Source organism: Ovis canadensis, chromosome 22 (genome assembly GCF_042477335.2).
Source record: "Ovis canadensis isolate MfBH-ARS-UI-01 breed Bighorn chromosome 22, ARS-UI_OviCan_v2, whole genome shotgun sequence".
Taxonomy (NCBI): Eukaryota; Metazoa; Chordata; class Mammalia; order Artiodactyla; family Bovidae; genus Ovis; species Ovis canadensis.
The window spans coordinates 65,459,616-65,483,153 of record NC_091266.1 but is presented as its reverse complement, the minus strand read 5'-3'; the positions used below and the strand labels follow the sequence as shown (position 1 = coordinate 65,483,153).

The following is a 23,538-nucleotide window of genomic DNA, read 5'->3' as shown; positions in this document are numbered from 1 at the left end:
TCTCTGCAGTCCTTTGGGGAACGCAAGTTATGATAATGACTTATCAGTTGACGCAATTTATTGAGTGCCTGCTCGTCTTCCAAGGCTCGGCTCAGAGGCCTCTCCCGGGGAGCAGCTGGCTTCCCTGGGCCCGTCCTCCCCACGCACCTCCTGGCTGGGGTCCACGGGCAGCATGTCCCTGTGGGCGATTATCTTTTGCATCAGTGCCTCCTGTGGCCTCATCTTTCCTGCCCCAGGCTGCGTGCAGTCTGACACGTGGAGACCCTCCATAAACACCTGGCCTCGGGGGGCCGGGGGAGGGAGAGGGGAGGGACGCTGCCGGTGGCTCCCGCCCACGCTGGACTCCAGACGGGGGTTGCGGGGGCTCCTGAGCCGCCCCCTCCCAGCGCGTGCTGCCTCTTCCAGCTGCTCCCCCCGGGTTGCGCTCACCTGTGCTCGGTGTCTTGGAGGTCAGGAACCAGCTCTTCCTCCCACGCCCAGTACCTGGCTCTAGCAAGACACACGATGTGCCTGAGCAAGGCTGGAGCTGGTGGGAGCCTGGCGGTGACAAGATCCCTTCTTTCCATCTCATCTCGTCCACCAATTACGACAGTAATTTTGGCAGCACTGATAATTAACTTTCTATTTTCACTGATACTATGCAGTCGATGTTGTGCTCTAACTAGTGAGTAGCGCATTTTTATACGTACCCAAATGGATGCAAAGCAGGTTAAAAGCTATCTTTTTGAGTCTTTTTTTTTTTTTTAAGAGGCAGATAAGGTTTACTTTTTTTCCTCTTTTGGTTGAATCATCATTTTTGACAGCAAAATCACTTGAAGATGAAACTGTTCCCACAGCCCATCTGTAACATGCTCTTGCCTTGGCACCTGTCTAAGTCACTGATAGTTACTTTCCCATCCTTTGCTTCAAGACCATCTTCATTTTGAACCAAAGACCCACTTATTCAACAAATTCGAGAGCAGCCTACCACCAAGGTCGGCGACCGTGGCTTCGAGAATTGCAGTTCTGTGAAGCCCTGGGTCACAGCGGCAGACCTGACTCTGAACCGGGCCAGGGAGTCAGATTCCAGCACCAGCACCAGTGGTGGGATGATAGACGGGAGTCCCGAAGCAGGGAAGCTGAATTTACAAAGACATTTTTGTGTGAAGCCTCCCTGTGCGTGGGCTTCCTCAGAATTACCTCATTAAACTGACCCTGCGTACCCTAGAATGCTCTCCCTGCTTCGACCCTGAACGTCCATCCTGGATTGGGCACTAAACGCAGAAAGTCACTTTTTCTACACAGTTGTGCAAGTCACGCTTATTTATACTGTGCGCTGAGTCGCTCAGACACGTCTGACTCTGTGCGACCGTTTGGACTATAGCCCACTAGGCTCCTCTGTCCGTAGGCTTTTTTTTTTTTTTTCAGGCAAGAACACTGTAGTCAGTTGCCATCTCCTTCTCCAGGGGGTCTCCTTGACCCAGGGGTCTCCTTGCGTCTCCCGTGTCTGCAGGATTGCCGGTGGAATGTTTACCCGCAGAGCCACTGACCAGGCAGCCCCACTGTGATGGTGGCTGGTTAAGTGAATAGGCAAGCTTGCGTGGTGGGTCCGCTGCTGGGAACACTAGGCTCCGGTTAATAACTGGACTTGGGAGGGCCATTTAAGGGTGGGGGACGTGCTTATTCTAATGCCTCGTGGAAGAGCCGTGCACGCAGTGTGCTGGCAGTCCAGACCTTGCCTCTCTAACTTCTGGTTGGCTGCATGGCAGAAGGTCCCCAGTGTTCAGCTGCGGGGGGGGGGGGGGGGGGCGTGCGGATGTTTTCACACATTTATTTTCTCCATTTTATACCTTTTTATAATGAGTTTTTTTAACTAAGACAATATATGTTGAATAGTGGGTTTTTCCCTGACTTTAAATCTGTGAGTGACAATAAGACGCCACTGCGCCCCTGCTGGAATGTCTGAAACCCAGAGCACTGACGCCAAGTGCAGACGGGGTGTGGGGCAGCATGAGCTCGTCCTCACGGCTGGTGGGGATGCGAAATGGTGCAGCCGCTTTGCGAGACAGTCTGGCGGTTTCTTATAAAGCAAAAGGTAGTCTTACTGTGTGACCCAGCAGTCACACTCCTTGCTATTCACCCAAATGAGCTGAGAACTCATGTCCAAACAAACACATGCACGCAAATGTCTGCAACAATTTTATTGGTAATTTTAGATACTCGAAAACAACCCGAAAGCATTCCGTAGGTGAATGGGTGAGCTGTGGTACATCCATACAGTGGAATATTACTCAGCAATAAAAAGAAATGAGCTCTCTAGCCATGAAAGGACTCAGGGGACTTTCAGGACAAACAGACACACTTGGGAGATATAGCAGGTTTGGTTCCAGGCCACTGCAATAAAAGACGTATGGTAATAAAGCAATGTTTTGGCTTCCAAATGCATATAAACATTATCTCTGCATTACCCTACAGCCCACTAAGTGTGCAATAGCATTATGTGTAAAACAGCGTACATCCCTTAATTAAAAAACCCCTTATTGCTAATAACTGCCAACCATCATCTGAGCCTTCAGTGGGTTGTAGTCTTTTTGCTGGAGGAACTCGCGTGATGTTGACGGCTGTTGACTGATCAGGGTGATGTTGCTAAAGCTTGGGGTGGCTGCAGCAATTTCTTAAAATAATGCAGCAGTGGGTTTGCCGCATAAGTTTATTTCTTCTCAAGAATGATCTCTCTTTTGCCTGCAGTGTCATTTGATAGCATTTCACTCACAGTAGATCTTCTTTCCAGCCTGGAGTCTGCGCTCTCGGCCTCTCACGCTTCCTCAGCTGCATTTGTGTAAAATAGGCAACACATTTCGCTGTCATTTCGACAGTTTCTACAGCACCTTGACCAGGTGTAGAGTCCATCTCAAAGAGCCGCTTTCTTTGCTCATCCTTAAGAGGCAGCTCCTTGCTCATCCATTACAATGTCGGCGTGAACTCGCAGCAGCTCACTCACATCCTCAGGCGCCACATCTCATTCCAGTTCTGCTATTTCCACAGCACCTGCAGCTACCTTCCCCACTGCCCTCAAAGTCACCCATGAAGCTTGGGACCAGCTTCATCTGAACTCCTGCTAAGGTTGATGTTTTGATCTCTTCCCAGGAATCTGAGATGTGCTTAATGACATTTTGAATGATGAGTCCTTTGCAGAAGGCTTTTAGGTGACTTTTCCCAGATCCACCAGAGAAATCATCTGTGGCAGCCATGACTTATGAGGGGCTTTAAGAATTTGCCTCTTGATGCAGAAGACGGGTTCAATCCCGGGGTCAGCAAGATCCTCTGGAAGACAAAATGGCAACCCTTGAGTATTCTTGCCTGGGGAATCCCATGGATAGAGGAGCCTGGTGGCTACAGTCCGTGGGGTTGCAAAGAATCAGACACACTGAGCATGCAGCAGCAGCTTTATGAAATGTAACTCTCAAATAATAAGACTTAGAAGTCAAGGGACTCCTGTGTCCATGGGCTGTAGGATGGAGGCTGCATCAGCAGACATGGAAACATTAATGTGCTGTCTGTCTCCATCAAAGTTCCTGGGTGACCAGGTGCTTGTCAATGAGCAGTAATATTTTGAAACAAATCCATTTTTTTTTTTCCTGAGAAGTAGGCCTCAGCAGTGGGCGTCACATGTTTAGTGAGCCTGTTGTAAAGGGATGCGCTTTTGCTATCCTGTTTGTAGAGTGCAGGAGGGTAGACTTAGCATACTGCTCAAGGGCCCTGGGAGTTTGGGATGGCGAATGTATTGGCTTCAACTTAAGCTCAGGGGCTAGCTGCGGTAGCCCCTAACAAGAGCGTCAGCCTGCCCTTTGAAGCTCTGAAGCGCTGGCTTCTCCTCTCCAGCTAAGCAAGTCCTAGATGCCATCTTCTTCTAATAGAAGGCTGTTCTGTCTACGTTGAAAATACATTGGTTAGTATTGTCATCTTCATGAGTTATCTTACCTAGATCTTCTGAATAACTTGCCGCAGCTTCACTTTTAATTGCCTTCAAGAATGTTTCCTTTGCCGTCACACCTTGACTAATGGTGCCAGAGGCCTTGCTTTCAGCCCGTCTCAGCTTCCCACGTCTTCCTCGTTGTGTCCAGTCGTTTCTGGCTTGCAGAGGTGAACAGGCAGAGCACATGGGGTTTTCAGTTCTGCATTTGACGGAACTTGCAGGATGCGCAACGCAAGCGGTGGGTGGCAGCGGGAGCTGTAGACGTGGGCTCGTAATGTGCCGCCGTTGGTTCATGAGCGTAGCACCCAATCCTAGTGGGAGATGGAGGGAAGTATGTGGGAATTCTCTGTACTTGCTGCTCAAGTCGTCTGTAGTGCCAAACCTGCTCTATAAAAAAAATTAAAGTTAAAAAGTCTGCGGATGCCATCATAGCACGTTTGGAAAATATGGAAAGACAGGAATGTAGAGAGACGCAGGAATCTGGCAGCAAGCGTGCCCTTTGGTATTTTAAGTGTGACTTGCAGCTCTGCTCCTGAATAGAACACACTTGGCTTCTGTTCAGCCAAGTGAAGACCGGTTGACCCAGTGGCTGCACAGAAATGGAGGTGACCGTGTAAGAGGCTCTGTTTACTGAGCTTCATGCTGTGAGCGGCAGTGAAGTGCCTTCTCTCTAAGGCAGGCTTGTCCTCTGGAGACTGTGACCCTGATGCACACAGCTCTGTGCACGGGTGACATCTGGACAGGTTGAGAGCTCATCACACTCATTTCAGGGACAGTGGCCAGGTCACGGGCTTCAAGAAAGGGGATCACCATGCTCTTGTTTCCTTGGTGCTCAAATGCTCCAGAATGAAACGGCATTGCCTGCAGTGGACGCTGGGCATCCCGTGCTGACCTCCCTGTCCCCCTCTGCAGGTGGTTGTCGCAGCAGCCTTAAACCCACGGGCAGCAGCCCTACCGTGGCCATCGCAGCCGCCGCCACAGCCGTGGTCTCCGTGGACTCCGCGGGGCTCGGGGGCCCGTCCCCCTCCAGGGTGCAGCCCTGCCGCCTGCTGACCCTGGCGCCCATCAGAATGCCCTTGCGGACTGCACCCTTCCCCGGTAAGTACCCAGTCCGGTCTCTCAGAGCCGTGGGCTGGCGAGAGTCCACAGCATGGCAGCCCAGGCGGGGCCCTGCTGGCCTCCAGGTCCATGGTGTCCTGGGTTCTGGTGCTGGGAGCACTGGGGAGGGATTCCGGGTGCGCTCAGCCTCAGACCACACTCATGGACCTCAGTCCCGCTGACCAAGGCTGTGTGGGTCAGTGGGTCAACCTGGGCAATTCCTGCTGTGAAACAAAGTGTCAAGTCTCCATTTGAGGAAACGAGGAGCGCCTTTACTTACTCTTCACGGGGAGTGATGTGCATAACAGAGAAATATCTAATTGTCTGAGGCAGAACTTGCAAGAAAGCGTAGGCAATGTGCTGGAAAAGAACTATGCATCCGAGTTAATGAAACAGAAAAGTACACAGGGCAGACACGCCTGGGGCTCTTACTGAGCCGTCCCTCCTGGGCTGGCCCAGGCCTGTTTTGAGCACAAGGTGTGGGTCTCCCCATCACGGCAGGGCCTGTGCAGGGGTCCACCAAAGCCTGTGGCTGAGCGCCAAGGGGCCACCAAGGCTCTGATTCCCCTCGTGCAGTGGGCCTGCTGTTCAAAGTTCTCGGGGCTGAGGCGGGGCTGGCGGACACTGGTGTTGTGAGCTGAGGTGCAGGATGAGGGTCACAGGGAGGAGAGGGATGAGGATGAGGGTGAGGGAGCTGGAGGGCCTGTGCCTGGACTGGCTGTCCTCAGCCTGCACGCGTGGGCCTGCTCACTGTCACCAGCAGACGTGTGCCCCGGCCATCCTGGCGAGTGCACGTTTGGGTCCGTCCGTCCTTAAAGGTCACGAAAGTAGGGTTGATTTGGAGGGCGTTTAGCAAGTGCTGGAGCCTTGTGAGTTAGCACTGTTTATTGGAGCTCTAGGTTTTCACATGATGCAGTGAGACTTGGATAGAAATTCTACGGGATTATTAATCCTATACCATAGTTAATCCTAGAATTGTATACTAGTACTGTGTCGTTGTTTGTTTAATTGCTAAGTTGCGCTCAACTCTTTGCGAGCTCGTGGACTGTAGCCTGCCAGGCTCCTCTGTCCGTGGGGTTTCCCAGGCAAGAGCACTGGAGCGGGCTGCCGTTTCCTCCTGCAGGGTTATATCACTGATGGCTCTATTATCAGGGACAGAGACGCCACTGGATTGTGGCACACACACACGCACACACACACGCACGCACACACACACGCACACACTCACACACGCACACACACACTCACACACACACAGACACAAATGTGTCTTTGTGGGAGAACTAGAGATAACCTGGTTTCATTGCTTTCCAGACTGGGGAGAGTCACTGGCTTTCTGGGCTTGTTCCTAGTGTGAGTGTTGTGGTCTTCTTAACCCTGGGCCTGGGCGTGCGTGTTTCTATGTTAACTTGGTAAATTAGTTGGTCAATAGAAAGTTGTGTTCTCAAGAACAGACTGTTATCTCTATTTCAGCATGTCAGTGAACACGCACTTAGGGTGTGACAGGGGAAATAAATGAAGCGCGTGGATAATCTCTTGTGTGGAACATAATTCACAGCTGCGTCAAGGTTTTGGTTAAAATCCCTCAGGTCCATTGGCATTTATTAAGGATGACTCACTATTTTCTGAGCAAATTAGTCTTAGAAAGAACCCCAAACCAAACCTGTGTACCCCAGGGGCGGCTTCACTCTTCGCGTCTCCTGTGGTTTATAAAGCGACATGATCCTCAGGCGTCTTTCCGTGTTGGTGTTTTGTAAGCTCCATAATCAAATTCGCCATCGTGTGTGCTCAGTTAGGCAAAGGCAGAATCGTGGATCTCTCTTGTAGAAGACTGCCAAAGTGGCTCTCGGAGCGTGAAGGGGCCGAAATCACCAGGTGGCTGCTGAGATAGCCTCTGTGGTGTGGCCACCGGTCCCTCTCTCCTGGAAGCCCTGATGGTTGCAGGGCTGGGCCCGGGGCTGTGCATCTGGGCCGATGGCCCCAGCCTGGCGGGCGCCCTCTGGGCTCTTTGGCCAGCCCCAGGCATCAGTGGTGCATGCGGTTCCGCCAGGGCTGCCCCTGGAAGTGGTTCTTGGGGAGGCAGGACCTCCTGCCTTACTCCTCTTGACGTCAGCAGGAGGCATTTGAGAGGGACTGCTCGTGCCCACGGTGAAACCCTTCCCAGCGTTCCCCTGGGATGCTTTCTGGAAACCAGACTTGAAAGAGACCGAGGGCAGATAGTGGGTCTGTCAGCGTGGGATTTTAACCACTGTCAGCAGCCCACGGAATGAGATCCGGTGAGGCTGAAGAGTGGGTGGTCCCGACTGTCAGTGGAGGTCCGTGCTTTCTGCTAGGAGACCCCTAACCCACGTGAGGCAGGTGGGGAGGAGGAGGGAGGGCAACCGAGGGGACTGAGCAGCATCGCCAGCAATGGTTTCAGAGCCTCAGAGAATCGCCTCCTGTGAAGACTGCTCTGTGTCCAAATCGACTTTTATGTTGATCCGTTTGGCTGTGTCGGTCTCGGTTGTAGCACGTGGGCTCCTTCTCTGCGGCGCCTGCGCTGACTTTTGAATTGGTGCTTTTGAACTGTGGTGTTGGAGAAGACTCTTGAGGGTCCCTTGGACTGCAAGGAGATCCAATCAGTCCATCCTAAAGGAGCTCAGTCCTGAATATTCATTGGAAGGACTGATGCTGAAGCTGAAACTCCAATAGTTCAGCCACGTGATGTGAAGTGCTGACTCATTTGAAAAGACCTTGATGCTGGGTAAGATTAGGGGCAGGAGGAGAAGGGGATGACAGATGAGATGGTTGGATGGCATCACCGATTCAATGGACATAAGTTTGAGCAAGCTCGGGCAGTTGGTGATGGGTGGGGAGGCCTGGCATGCTGTGATCCATGGGGTCACAGAGAGCTGGACACAACTGAGCAACTGAGGTGACCTGAACTGGGGTGTCTAGCTGTGGCTCTTGGGCTCCAGGGCACGGGCTCAGTACTTGCAGGGCGTGGGCTTGGTTGCTCTACGTCATGTGAGATCTTAGTTCCCCAACCAGGGGTGGGTCCTGTTTTCCTCACACTGGAAGTTGGATTCAGAACCCCTGGACCTCCAGGAAAGTCACAAAAGCGTGCAAACTTCAAAGTGTCTACAGTTGAGTCATCCTGTTTCTATTTAGAAGATAATTCCATTTTAGATAAATGATTTAGACTTTTATTTATGCCCTTGGTTTGGTAATAAAAGCCTGATAACCCCAGGAGCCCTGTGTGGTTTAGCTGTGTGATTCTCAATGGAGGGAAGCTTGCTCCCAGGGACCCTCACCCACAGCCAGAGGTACTCTTTGTTGAGACCTGGTGGTTGTTGCTGGTGTAGAGATCAGGGATTCAGCTACACACGTGGCACCCTGAGACAGCCCCCGTGGGAAGGATAATCTGGCCCCAGATGTTAGAGTTGCCTCCATGGAGAAGCCCTAGTTCATGGTCCAGACGTCCACCTGCCTGGCGGAGACCACGATTAGTGTGTGCAGAAGCTCCCTGGAGAGTTCTGATCCAGTAACTGAAGGACCCAAAGGAAGGCTTGGTGCTGGAAGGAAGATCAGCCATGAGCACCGCTGAACGATGGCCTTGATCGCGGCTTTGGATTTCAAATAAGATGCTCTATTTACAGAGCCCCTTGACCCATTCCACATTCAGTTCAGAAGCGAGTTTCCTCTCCCAGAGCACTGCTGGCACGCACAGCCAAGTTAGTCCTTGCCACAGCTCCTCTGGACGGCCCTGCGTGTCCCGGGCTCTCCCGCTGGCTCACGTTGGCCTGTGTGGTTGCTGCGCCCCTGCCCAGCTTGGGAGTCACCCGCTGGTAGGACGTGTTGTCCCCTCCCTGCCCGGCCTGAAGCACCATCCGAGACCAACCCTCCAGCAACTGCCCGGACCTCAGTGTGCATTCCCCGTGGGATGAATACAGAGCTTCCACTTGTTCACGCGATGGCTGTAACTTCTGACGCCATCTCTCTCATGCTTGCTCCTGAACCAGGGGCGAGGTCGGGGGAAGGGTGGGAAGAGGAGGGACGAGGAGGGAAGAGGAGGGCTCACCTGGAGAGACCTCACCGGAGGGCACTCCGACGTGGGCGGGCAGCTGGTTAAAGAGGGTCAGCAGACGGGGAGGGCTGCCCTTCTTCTCGCTTCCTTCCAGTGGGTCTCAGCTAACGCCCTTTGCCTTAGTTCCGACTGCCCCTGAAGCCCTGGAATTCTCAGGTCGAGGAAGGAGCGTGTTCAGGGGAAAAGCATACCTCGCATCCTATTTTTCAGTTTTTAAGGAGAAGGTGGAGCTTGTCAGGGGAGAACTGAAGCTGTGCCAAAGGATCCGCCGGAAGGACCTGCTTCCTGCCCTCTTCAGGGGGAGCGCCCTCCGGGGGGGCCTTCTGACCTGCACCCCTCAGCGGACCCCTCGATGTTACAGGGGAGTGTGAAGGGGGCACCCACCTTAGGGAGGGTAAAGCACCACGCCACACCAGCGTCTGCTCCTGTCTGATGAAACAAAGTGATCCTTTTCAAGAATAACGGCAGCAGTTTTTAAGACTTCACCCCCCGTTTCATAAGCGTTCGAGTGAAAACAGCTGAGCGTGAGTGACCGCCATGGCCCCCGGTTCAGCAAGTGACTGGTGGACACGGCCGTTAAAAGCGCCGTCTGCCTTGGAAGCCGTTTACCACCTGCTCCTTTGCTCCCAGAGCCGTTTCACGGGCTAAATCTAACATTTTGTCCTGCCGCAGAACAGCTGGGAAGTGACTCTTCTTTTCTCTATCAGGAACTTACCAGCCAGGCTGTACAGCAAGGCAGCAAAGTCGCCAAGCCAGACAGTCCTCGTGGCCTCTGCGGAGCCGTCCGCGTGTCCCATCAGCGGAATCCGCGGCTGCCGAGCCAGGCTGTGTAACCACAGTAACCCGGCCGTCCGGGCTTGTAGCCTCTTCTCTTTCTACCCTGGAGTTGTTTCCTCCTCCACTCTAATCAAACATGTCATAATACATATTAACATTTTAGAGGTTTGTAGAGACAGATACCCTGCTGCAGTATAATTACTCACTCCCCAGAGTGCCGGAGACTCAGCTGGCTTCCGTGAGAAAGACATATGTGTTTCTAATGGGGAGAATGAGCCGCTTTTAGGAGAAAACTTATTGGATTTACACAGACAAGAGAGGACTTTGTCTAGTTTGTTATCCACACGTGAACTCATGTTACGGATGCAAGATGAAACTCGTCAAGGTGTTAAGACGTTTGGGCCACATCAAGTGCAGAATTTTCTCAGTGGAGATCCAGCTGCGAACCCTTCCTATGAACAAGCTGGCCTGTTTTAGGTCATCCATCTAGAAAATTCCCCTGGGACCTACCTGGTGCCACCTTCCCTGAGGAACTCCCATCACTCGAGATGCGCTTGCCATCCACAGTTAGCTCCAGCTCATTCTTCCTTTGAAAAGAACTGGCAATCCGGCCTGCACACATAAACTTGTCTGTGTTTATGCCAAGCATAAAGAGTGCTGATACAATAGACCCCCACCAGCACCTCCCTCTGAGCCCAAGAAATAGCTGTTTCCGTACCCCAGCACCCTTGGGAGCCGCGACCCTCCCCGGGAATAATTACCTCCTGAATAGGTGCCAACCACTGCTGTGCTGTTTTTCAGAAGCACGTCTACACAGAAGCACTATTTCTAAACAATGTATTTCAGAGTTTAGGCGCGCTCTGAATTTTACACAAATGTAATCATAGTCTGTGCATTCTTCCGTGATTGCCTTTTCTCCTCAAAATGATGTTTTTTGTTTTTTGTTTTTTTTCCTCTGTAAGTTCCCTGCTGGTGCTGGGAGCTCTAATGCAGTCACGTTCACTGTGGTGCCATGTTTCATGGTCTGTGTGGATCCACACGAATTCTTCCCACTGTGGGAGGTGTCGGGCACAGCTGACCCCTTTCCTCTGGAAGCCTTTATCTCTCCTTCTGAGAGTCCTTCTGGGTTGGGAGGGGTGTCTTTGCACAGATCTGTAGAGCCCAGGAGTGCAGGACCCTTGCTCTGTGCCGTGTCCCAAGTGCGCTTATCCTGTCCTTGTTGTTCAGCCGCTAAGTCATTCCGGACCGTGCGACCTCATGGACTGCAGCATGCCAAGCTCCTCTGTCCTTCACTGTCTCCAGGAGTTTGCTCAGATTCATGACCACTGAATCAGTTGGTGACACTATCCAATCAGCTCATCCTCTGTCGTCCCCTTCTCCTCCCGCCTTCAATCTTTCCCAGCATCAGGGCCTTTTCCAGTGAGTCAGTTCTTTGTATCAGGTGGCCAAAGTATTGGAGCTTCAGCTTCAACATTAGTCCTTCCAATGAATATTTCAGGGTTGATCTCCTTCAGGATTGACTGGTTGGATCTGCTTGCAGTCCAAGGGACTCTCAAGAGTCTTTTCCAATTTGAAAGCACCAGTTCTTCAGTGCTCGGCTTTCTTTATGGTCTAACTCACACAGCCATACATGACTTCTTGAAAAACCATAGCTTTGACTCTATGGACCTTTGTGGGCAGAGTGATGTCTCTGCTTTGTAATGTGCTGTCTACTGGTTCTCCCTAATTCGTAAATTCCGCCCAACTTGCCCATTTTCTGTGCCTGGACCCCAGACTCATCCTTGGTCCTCCTTCTGCCTGAGGCCTCACATCCACCCACTGGTGCCATAGTCCCTCCCAACCTGCTCCCCACGTCTGATCCTCGTCCAAAAACCAGCACGACCTCCCCGCTGAGCCTGCTACCCTGATTTCTCTGCTTCCACATGTCCCTGTCAGACTCTCTCCCCACAGGCGCCAGCGTTCAGGTCTCCAAATGTGCATGAGACCAAGCCTTGCCCTGCTCAGGACCCCGATGACTCTCTCCCATGGAGCTCAGCACAAGCCCCAGGCTTCTCCCTGGACTCTCTGGAGCCCCCGTTGTGACCGCAGCCTGTGCTTTGGCTGATGCTCCTCCCAACCTCTGCTTTCCTGCTGAGCCTCAGACACCTCAAGCCTGGCTGCCTCGGGGCCTTTGCACCGGCCATGGCCCTGCTCGAGGCTCTCCTCCACCGTTCAGGCTCAGCTGAGATGCGCCCCTGCCCTCTCATCCCGAAGGACCCTCAGGAATCAGCTCCTGCTTGACTCACCTGTTCACTTCCCCTGTAGCATTTCTCATCATCTGGAACCAGCTCTGTCTCTGTTTCCTGCTTCTTTCTCTCTGCTGCCCTCCGCCCACTGGATGGGAGACCCAGGACAACAGACAAGTGAGCCTGGAACTCAACCCCCTTTCTGAGGGCCTGCCCTTTCTTTTGTAGGCATCAGCGTCGATGACTCCCGCCACTGGTCCCACCCGCCTGCCTCAGGTCACATTCAGCCGTAGAGCCACTGAGCTGGAACGCGGGGCCTGGTGACCAGGGCTGTGGCCAGGCTCCTGGGGCTGCAGGGACGTTGACCAGCCCAGGCAGACAGGGCAGTACTCACACGCGTGATGCATGTTGTTGGATTCCCGGGGCAGGGAGTTGGGTGGGTGAGCTCTTCGGGGCCAGGGGGAGGGCATTTTTAGAAGAGAGCCCGGGAGGACTAAGAAGATTAGCTTGGTCTACAGAAGGAAGAAGGAGCCTGATGGAGACCATCCTTAAGAGGCTCGGTTGCTGTGTTAGGTCCTGTTGCCACAGTCGCAGACAAGACAAGAGCCTTGTCTTGGGAAGTTTGCTGTAACAAGAGCAGCAGCCCCCTCCCGGGCTGGGCCGCCTCTTCCGACCTGTGATGAGATCGCCTTGGAAACAGTATCCCGGCAAGTGGTGGAGGTTGTGGGAGGGGACGCAGTGGCGGGATGTGCACTCGCTGGAGACCGTGGGACAGGAAGCCCCTGCGAGCATCTTCAGGCCCAAACAGACTCCTCTGTTGGGTCAGCAAGATGAAGACCACACAGAGACTGTGCCTGGTAGGAGGGTGGGCCTGTGCTTATCTGCTGGCCCAAGTCAGGGAGGGAGCTGGCCTTCTGCCCCTGGTGCAGAAACTTCGGCAGCCCGTGGGGAGGTGGTTGAATAGGTGTCTTCGAGGCGCCTGGTCCTCTGGCCGCTCCAGCTGTGGAGAAGAGCTCAGGAAGGGCAAGGACACCTCAAAGGCCAGTGTCCACACAGCCCGAGATGTTGGCTCATGTGAACAAGAAGTAAGCCTAGAGGAAAACATATGCAAAACACTCTGAGGTAAATCACAGCAGGATCCTCTATGACTCGCCTCTAAGAGTCATGGGAATGAAAGCAAAAATAAACAAATGGGACCGAAAAAAAATGGGACCTAATTAAACTTAAAAGCTTTTGCACAACGTAGGAAACTATAAGCAAGGTGAAAAGACAGCATTCAGAATGGGAGAAAATAATAGCAAATGAAGCAACTGACAAAGAATTAATCTCAAAAACATATAAGCAGCTCATGCAGCTCAATACCAGAAAAATAAATGACCCAATCAAAAAATGGGCCAAAGAACTAAATAGACATTTCTCCAAAGAAGATGTACAGATGGCTAACAAACACAAGAAAAGATACTCATTATCACTTATTATCAGAGAAATGCAAATCAAAACCACAATGAGGTACCATCTCATGCCAGTCAGAATGGCTGCTATCCGAAAGTCTACAAAAATAAATGCTGGAGAGGGTGTGGAGAAAAGGGACCCCTCTAACATTGTTGTGGGAATGCAAACTAGTCCAGCCACTATGGATCTGATAGACAGAGTGCCTGATGAACTATGGACGGAGGTTCCTGACATTGTACAGGAGACAGGCATCAAGACCATCCCCAAGAAAAAGAAATGCAAAAAAGCAAAATGGCTGCCTGAGGAGGCCTTACAAACAGCTGAGAAAAGAAGAGAAGTGAAAAGCAAAGGAGAAAAGGAAAGATATACCCATTTGAATGCAGAATTCCAAAGAATAGCAAGAAGAGATAAGAAAGCCTTCCTCAGTGATCAATGCAAAGAAATAGAGGAAAATAATAGAATGGGAAAGACTAGAGATCTCTTCAAGAAAATTAAAGATACCAGGGGAACATTTCATGCAAAGATGGGCTCAATAAAGGACAGAAATGATATGGACCTAACAGAAGCAGAAGATATTAAGAAGAGGTGACAAGAATACACAGAACTGTACAAAAAAGATCTTCACGACCCAGATAATCACGATGGTGTGATCACTCTTACTCATCTAGAGCCAGACATCCTGGAATGTGAAGTAAAGAGGACCTTATGAAGCATCACGATGAACAAAACTAGTGGAGGTGATGGAATTCCAGTTGAGCTATTTCAAATCCTAAAAGATGATGCTGTGAAAGTGCTGCACTCAATATGCCAGCAAATTAACTCAGCAGTGTGGCCACAGAACTGGAAAAGGTCAGTTTTCATTCCAATCCCAAAGAAAGGCAATGCCAAAGAATGCTCAAACTACTGCACAATTGCACTCATCTCACATGCTAGTAAAGTAATGCTCAAAATTCTCCAAGCCAGGCTTCAGTAATACATGAACCGTGAACTTCCAGATGTTCAAGCTGGTTTTAGAAAAGGCAGAAGAACCAGAGATCAAATTGCCAACATCCGCTGGATCATGGAAAAAGCAAGAGAGTTCCAGAAAAACATCTATTTCTGCTTTATTGACTATGCCAAAGCCTTTGACTGTGTGGATCACAATAAACTGTGGAAAATTCTGAAAGAGATGGGAATACCAGACCACCTGACCTGCCTCTTGAGAAACCTATATGCAGGTCAGGAAGCAACAGTTAGAACTGGACATGGAACAACAGACTGGTTCCAAATAGGAAAAGGAGTACGTCAAGGCTGTATATTGTCAATCTGCTTATTTAAGTTATATGCAGAGTACATCATGAGAAACGCTGGGCTGGAAGAAGCACAAGCTGGAATCAAGATTGCCGGGAGAAATAACAATAACCTCAGATATGCAGATGACACCACCCTTATGGCAGAAAGTGAAGAGGAACTAAAGAGCCTCTTGATGAAAGTGAAAGAGGAGAGCGAAAAAGTTGGCTTAAAGCTCAACATTCAGAAAACGAAGATCATGGCATCTGGTCCCATCACTTCATGAGAAATAGATGGGGAAACAGTGGAAACAGTGTCAGACTTTATTTTGGGGGGTTCCAAAATCACTGCAGATGGTGATTGCAGCCATGAAATTAAAAGATGCTTATTCCTTGGAAGAAAAGTTATGACCAACCTAGAGAGCCTATTAAAAAGCAGAGACATTACTTTGGCAACAAAGGTCTAGTAAAGGCTATGGTTTTTCCGGTAGTTGTGTATGGATATGAGAGTTAGACTATAAAGAAAGCTGAGCATCAAAGAATTGATACTTTTGAACTGTGGTGTTGGAGAAGACTCTTGAGAGTCCCTTGGACTGCAAGGAGATCCAAGCAGTCAATCCTGAAGGAAATCAACCCTGAATATTCATTGGCAGGACTAATCCTGAAGCTGAAGCTCCAATACTTTGGCCACCTGATGACTCATTTGAAAAGACCCTTATGCTGGGAAAGATTGAGGGCAGGAGGACAAGGGGATGACAGAGGATGAGATGGTTGGATGGCATCATTGACTTAATGGACATGAGTTTAAGTAAACTCCAGGAGTTGGTGATGGACAGGGAGGCCTGGTGTGCTGCAGTTCACGGGGTCACAAAGAGTCGGACATGACTGAATGATTGAACTGAGCTGAACACCACTATGGAGATGAGTGTGGAGATTCCTTACAAATCCGGAAATATTAACTGCCATGACCCCACAATCCCACTGCTGGGTATATACACCCAGGAAACCAGAAGTAAGAGACGTGTGTACTCAAGGGTTCATCACAGCACTGTTTATAATAGCCAGGACAAGAAGCAACCTAGATGTACCTCAGCAGATGAATGGATAAGAAAGCTGTGGTACATATACAGAATGGAGGATTACTCAGCCGTTAAAAAGAATGCATTTGAATCAGTTCTAATGAGGTGGATGAAACTGGAGCCTATCACACAGCGTGAAGTAAGCCAGAAAGAAACATACGAACATAGTATATTAATGCATATATACGGAATTTAGGAAAATGGTAACGATGACCCTGTATGCAAGACAGCAAAAGAGACACAGATGTAAAGAACAGACTTTTGGACTCTGTGGGAGAGGGAGAGGGTGGGATGATTTGAGAGATAGCATTGAAACATGTATATTATCATATGTGAAACAGATCGCCAGTCCAGGTTCAATGCATGAGACAGGGCGCTCAGGGCTGGTGCCCTGGGACGACCCTGAGGGATGGGCTGGGGAGGGATGTGGGAGGGGGGTTCAGGATGGGGGACCCCTGTACACCCATGGCTGATTCATGTGACTGTATGGCAAAAACTACTACAGTATTGTAAAGTAATTAGCCTCCAATTAAAATAAATTAATTAAAAAATAAAAATTTTAATAAACTATTAAAAAAAAAGAAGAAGTGAGCACTTAGGAACCTTTAGCTAAGGGTAGTACGGGCTGTTGAAGCGTCGCGTTGGTCGTTTGCAGCTTATGGATGCTGAAGTTGAGGGCCACCTTCCTTAGCGAGCGCCTCGTTTCCTTGGGAGGTCAGGTCACAGCTGAGCGGGCGCTGCGCGGAGCATGAGGGGCTGGCACCGCTGGGAAGCAGCTGTTGGCAGCGCAGCTCCTACCGCTGGCCTCCCATCCCCCGAGGTGCCTGGGAGCGGCTGAGCTGGACCCTGGGTTATGAATCACGTCTGAGGCGCGCTCGCCACCCTGGTGTCTCCCAGGTTCTTGAGATGAGCTGTGCAGGGCCTCTTTCCTGTGGGGGGCAGGGGGCTGGTGGGGGTAGGCCAGCAGCAGGGCGGGGCCCCACTGTGCCCCGGGTCCAGGCTCCCTGGGCACCCGTCTCGGTGCAGGCTGGGCCCACCCAGGGAGGGGCCGCAGGGCCACCTTCATGAGAAGAGGGAGGGTGCTCCGAAAGGATAGGGGCCGGATGTCGGAGCCACCTCCTGCAGCCTCCCTGCTGGGCTCCCCCCAGCCGGTCCCCCGGCCTCTCCTCTCGCTCTGTCTGCATCCCAGACCTCACTGGAAGCCACGCTGACAGCCAACCTCGTCCACGGCGCCCGCTTTGACCGCTCGGTCCACCGCAGCGGGTGCAGACTTCACACTCCTGTCCTGTCCTTGTCTCACCCGCCGCTTAGCTGACTGTGAGCCGTGCAGTTTATGGTTCGTCTCCCCAGGCTGAGCACCCACGGCGCTGTCTCTCCCTGATCGGCACTGATAGCGGCCCTGAGGGTGTTTCCTGAACAGGAGGCTCGGCGGCTAGAAGACAGGTGGGAAGTCCATCGGTCAGGTGAGGCTGGACAGTCAAGATTAAATCACTCTGTAGAATCGCCCCTTCCGTGTCTATACAGCTTGCAGAGAACACAGTCCTTTCCTGTTCTCCCCGATGTAAATACTGTCCTACTGACTGAAGAGAGGAGTAGTCCTCCTGGGTTCACTTCCTCCTGAAGCTGTTCTGTCTCCCGGGCACGGCTGCTGAGCTCACTCGGGGGATGTGGGTGCTTGTGATCCCACCGGCAGCCACAGAAGGTGGCATCGGTTGCGTCCCATTTGCTTTCTGCTGGAGACAGAGCAGCTCTTTGCGTTGCTCTTGGATGTTCAGCTGCTCCTGGAGTTCAGCATCATGGAGCATCAAAGGCAGAGGCCGTGAGAAGGACCGTGCCTGGGGCTTACCTTGAGGGGGGCTGGGAGGTCACCCTCGATCACCTATCACCACGCACCCAGGTGTGGGCTGGGGAGGGGCCTGGGCCAGCCAGGTGCCAGGTGTTAACATCCCCCTGGCCCCACGGGGGTGACGGGTTCAGGGAGCGCTGGGTGGGTGAGGTGGGGGCTGAGACCAGGGATGCCAGCAGGTAAGGGGACGGGAAGCCATCACTTCAGGACAGAGAAACAGCTTCTGATTATCCAGAAAAGAGCCAACACAATGGCCTGGACCCCGCCTGGCGCCACCCAGCCTGCCCGGGCCTCCTGCTCTCTCCTCTGGCCAGGTCAGCGGGTGGCCCTCGTGGTCAAGCGTGAGGCTAAACCACAGGCCCAGGGGCAGGGCTTGTGCGTAGGTCCAGTCCAGCAGCTTGGGCAGGTGTGAGCTGCTTTCTGCAGGCAAAGCTCTCCTCAGAGAGGACGGCTGTGTCTGAATTAGGAGCAGCCGGATGGGACTGCCCTGCACCCGGGTTCCCACCTGCTGCCCTGACGGCCTGTGCTGTCCTGCAAAGATCAGGAAGGGAGGAGGGGTTGTGGCTTTTGCAGCCCCCTAGACCAGCCACTGGTGTGTGCAGGCGGATGCAGGGTCGGGGACACCGGGGCAGCCAACAAGGACTTTCGCGTCCATGTTCTGACAGGGGATTGGGTATGTATTAGAGTTTACTAATCAGAGAAGACCCTGGTGCTGGGAAAGATTGAAGGCAGGAGGAGAAGGGGATGACAGAGGACGAGATGGTTGGATGGCATCACCGACTACTCAATGGGCATGGGTTTGAGCAAACTCCGGGAGATGGTGATGGACAGGGAGGCCTGGCGTGCTGCAGCCCATGGGGTCTCAGAGAGTCTGACACGACTGAGCAACTGAGCAGCAGCGATAGGTTACTAATGTGCTCACATGGGAGGGACGCTCACGTACATCTGAGGCTTCTCAAGAAAGAGCTGAAATGGTGATGGTAACCGGATGGATAGAGGATGCTGCTTCTTCTGACGAGGACCCTAGCGCTCGCCTTCCCTGGAGAGGATGACTCTCGCCTGGGACCCGCAGACGCTGGGCTTTAAACAGCCCTGTGGAGCTGGCTGTCAGCATCCCTGACATTTAAATGCTGCACGGGCCTGGAGGATGGCTTTTTCCAGCCAGCTGTCTTCCTTTGTTTTTCTGCTTTTTAATTGGGATGTTACATTCGCTGAGGTGGCAGGGATGACCCACTCAGATCCGCTCCTGGTAATGGTCTCTGCAGGGCTGGAGCACGTAGGGAACATCTGAATTTTCCGGCTCTAACGCTTTATTGGGGTGTAATCGGTGCGCAATGCTGTGGGAGCGCCAGGTGTGCGGCAAGGTGAGTCGGTTATGAAAGTGAGTCGGTTCTAACATATGCAGGTTTCCGCTCTTTGAGACTCTCTCCCTACAGAGGTCAGGCCATTACCGAGCATTGAGTAGAGCTCCCTGGGCTACCCAACAGGTCCCTGTTGCTTATCTGTTTTATATACAGTAGTGGGTATGTGTTAATCTCAGTCTCCCAATTTATCCGTCCCCTCTTCACCCCGGCAGCCAGAAGCTTATTTTCTACATTCGTGACTGTTTCTATGTTGTAGATAAGCTCATTTGAAGTTATATAAGCCCCTTTTTTGGAGTTCATACATAAGTGATACCATCTGAAATTTGCCTTTCTCTGTCTGACTTACTCCAGTCGGTATGACGATCTCTAGGTCCATCCACATCACGGCAAGCAGCCCTATTTCTCTCTTCCTGTTTTCTTTTGCGCTCAGTCCAGCGGATCTTGCTTCTCCACTCTGCAGGATTTGCTCTCATTGAGGTCACAACCTGGACTTTCCTAAATCCAAGTGTGTGTTTCCCAGCCTCAGTTACTGACCTTTTATGGTGTTTGACGAAGTTGATCATCTTCACCTCCCGACACGTCCTTGCACCCCTCGCCTCCCTGTCACCACGAGCCTGCGTATCCTGACTCCCCGGGTGCCGCCCTGCCCCGCGCCCACGCTGTGTGCCTCTGGTCACCCCCAACCCCCAACCCCCAAGGGCTTGCCCTTGGTCCTCCCTTCTCTGTCTACACTGGGTTTCCCCAGCATCGTCGTCCGAGCTGACGGCTACAACTTCCAATAAAACCACCTGCTCTTGTGGCTAAATTGCCACCTCCACAGACTTACCCCCAATTTCTGCCTTCCACGTTCCCCCAATTCCAGGCATGTTTGTCCAGATGTCTACAGGAGGAGGGGCTGTGGGTCTTCTGGTGGAGTGGTGGGGGAGGCGAGAGGACTCGGGGCAGTGGGCATCAGGCCTCTTGGTGGGAAGAGGGTGCTGCCCTTGGTGCCAGTGTCTGCTCCCGGGCAGGGAAGACCAGGAGGGGCTGTGGCCAGGCCTCTCAGGCCCTTCCCCTGGAATAAGTCATTACCTGTCACAGGAGAGGCTGAGGGGACCGAAAACCAGAGCGTCTGTATCCAGATTAGACGTGCATGCCCCGTCCACATGAGCAAGTCCTCACCTGCGTTTAAGTAACTGGCAAACCTGTGACTCTGCACACATGTAAACTTGGGGATTCTTTGGGCCCAGGCTCCTGGGTGGTTGGTGTCAAGGGTGTTGGGAAGGGTCTCTGAATGCACGTTTGGACCCAGAGTCCTGGTGATCCTGTCCCTGGCGCCTGTAACTCCGGGTGCCAGCCAGTGGCTCCCAGCCTGAGGTGCTCAGAGCAGGACGAAGCCTGAGCGGGTCTCCTCCCTGCAGACGTCCTGCCTGACCCTGTGACCCTGGACTTCTCTGGACCGAGTTCCTTCCCTCTGCTCAAGTTCTGCCAAGCCCCTGGTGGCTCTGGTGCACTCTGGTGGTCTCGGGGTTCTGCACAGGCGGGCATAGGCAGCCACGTAGAGGAGCGCTCTGCAGGGAGACAATGGAGGAAGGTGAGGAGGGGCTTCACGGACCCCCAGCTTTCCGTGTGTCGCTGGTGTAGCCTCTGGGCTCCCTCTGCCCAGCTGGCCAACTCTTCTTATACCCAGGCATAGACTGCGGCCTGTAGCGCTGCCCCATGCCACGTGGTCCCCACCCCGCACGCCCCACCCCCAGGCTCCAGCATCAGGTCCTGGCCAGGCGTGTGGACCTCTCCCCAGCGGCCTCTGCACCTGCCTCCAGCCCGCCCACCACACCCAGCCTTCCTTGCCTCTCTCGGGACGCCCAGGCTTCTCTCCGTGGTGGTCCTGGCCGACACCTGCTCATCCTTGAACACTCAGCTGGCATCACCCCCTGAAAGCCTCCCTGAGTGCACGTGGGGGAATGTGTGTCCTGCTCAGGGACTGTCCACTGTCACTGGACTGTGAGCCCGCAGTGTGACCCTCCCTCCTGCCCGGCCCAGCTTAGCGCCTAGGGGGTCAACAGTGCTGTGGCCGGAATGAGCCTCCCACACTGTGGTCGAAGCGCCCCTTCCCTGTAGCGATCCTGAGGCCAGTGCCCTCTGCCCGCACGCCAGGCCCCATGGGCACCTCTGCCACTAGGCCAGCTTTCTCATCCAGCCTTCCAGCTGCCCCCTTCGGCCCCTGGCACACGGATCCCTCAGCAGATGGAAGCATTCAGTGAACGTGTGTGCCGCGCCCGCTGCATCCCTGGCACCAGTGCAGACCACGGGCCAGCTCTGTGTTAGGACATGATGCTATTAACAGGACTCACCACTCCGGCCACATCGGGTGGCCCCACCTGTGGTGTGGACACTGGAGAACCAGGTTGCAGAGGGTCCTGGTGTTCTGGGAGGCTGGTGAGTGCTGACTTTGCGCCTGCCCTGGGAGAGCCGTGCCTTCGTGGGGAGAAGATGCAGACAGAGAAGCCTCCTTGGATGGAAGGGCACTCGCTTTATAAGCAGCGTTACTGCAGGCACTTCGGAAGCCAAAGCTGATGTAAACCTCTCATGGTTTTTTAAAAAATTTAATATTTTAAACCCATTAGCCAACTATGATGCTGGCTCTTATTTCCAAAAAGACTTATCATAGACAAACTCAAAGAATCCTGAAGAGGTTAGGCAGGCGGCACTGCCTAATGGGTTAAATGCTGTTAGCTAACATCGCTCCCACAGCCTCCTTTCACTCGCCTCTGTAATTGGGTCTCATCGACACTTTTTCCAGTGTGTGTTGGTCATGGCGTCCTGCTCTGCACGCCGGTGGCAGAAGCACCGGTGAGGCCCCTTCAAGAAAGCGGGAGGTCCTGCTGCTCTTTCATCAGGGCAGATCCATCACCGAGGGTTTCTGATTTCTCTGGCAGGGCGGGTGGGGCTGAAGTCAGGCTCATTTCCGGGGCCGGCCTGGGCTCTGGGTGCGGTGGATGCTGCCAGCACGTCCTCATCTCTGAGGCTGGAGCCTGACTTTCTCCAGGTGCCTCCGCAACAGCCCTGAGCGGGGTCTCTTTATCCTGGGTCCCCTGCAGGACCTGCCCTTCCCGTAACTACCGCAGCTCCCCTTGGCCCCAGCCTGCTGCCCCAAGGCTAGGTGTCCTGGGCGGGAAGACAGTGCACCTCGGCTGTGCTCCTGAGACTGGAGATGCTCCAGGCCTTTCCTGGCTCCCCTGCCCGCCAGGAGAGCAGCGCTGACCTGCCCCGCTGTAAATCCCGATGGCACCACACTGTCACGTTTCCCCCATCACCGCTTAGATAATCCTTGCAGGCTGCCTCCCCAAGGTACCCCGACCCCCAGCTTCACAGGGTTCACTCGTGGGGCTCCCTGGCCCCTGTGCATGCACGGTGACCCCGCTAAAGCCCGTGCCTACTACACGTCATGGTGCCCCCGGCACTTCCGACCTGCGGCGTTTCCCGGGGCTCTCGTCCCGCGGGTTTTCAGGTGTTTTCACTCATGCGTCTGTGCAGGTGGGGACAGACCAGGACGAAGACTGAGGGCCCTCCTGCCCCAGGGCCTGGAGTCCCCACTCCAGAGGTGGTCTCTTTCCACGACTGCCACTTCTCAGTTCTGTGATTTTGTCGGCTAGCTCTTTCATTGGAACTAGACCGTTGATATTTTATTTCTTGATCTATTTTAGAAAGTGGCTATTCACATCAAATGGAAGGTGAAGAATTTTATTAGCTGCATGATGGAAAAGTGATGTTTTGCTGGCTAACCAACCAGTCCGTGTAGTGGCGTACAAGAATGACCACTTGTTTAACTCACGATATTGTAGGTCAGTCATTTGGGCTAGGTCCAGGCAGCCTGTCCTTCCGCTGGCACAACATTCTTAAATTTTTTGTGAGTTTTCAGATTCCACAAAAGCTACACCCACATGTCTTGTTGAGAGAGACCTGCCAGTAATTGTAGGGTTAGGCTTCTAACCCTATAATTGGATTGCACCTTTCAGGTCTCCTGGAAGCCTCTTTATCTAGCTGCGGGGCACCATCCTGGGCTTCGTCAGTGGCTCAAGGGTAAAGAATCTGCCTGCAGGGTAGTGGCCTTGCAGAACAGGCTTAGAGCCCGGGCCAGGAAGGTACCTGGAGCAGGAGACGGCAGCCCACTCCAGTGTTCCTGCCAGGGGAATCCCGTGGACAGAGGGGCCCGGCTGGCTACAGTCCACGGGGCTGTAAACAAGTTGGCCGCTGCCGAGTGAGTAAACACAAGAACCAGGCACACACACCCCCAAATGGTTCAGAAGTCTAATTGCCAAAGTGCTTCGCAGTAACTTCTTTCATTTGGTTTTGGTGGAGGTTCCACTTCACTGTGAGGCTGACTTACCAGCTGGGGGCCTGGAAGTGAGAAGCGGTTTGCTTTTGC

At 52.9% G+C, this 23,538-nt stretch overlaps 1 protein-coding gene across 1 annotated transcript in view; it reads left to right on the top strand.

The window, feature by feature from the left end:
- Nucleotides 1-23,538, top strand: part of TCERG1L (transcription elongation regulator 1 like) — a 197,247-nt gene that overhangs the window by 33,618 nt on the left and 140,091 nt on the right. Inside the window, exon 4 of the mRNA XM_069567708.1 lies at nt 4,868-5,053. Coding sequence (XP_069423809.1) covers nt 4,868-5,053 — 186 coding nt within the window. The remainder of the gene's footprint in view (nt 1-4,867; nt 5,054-23,538) is intronic.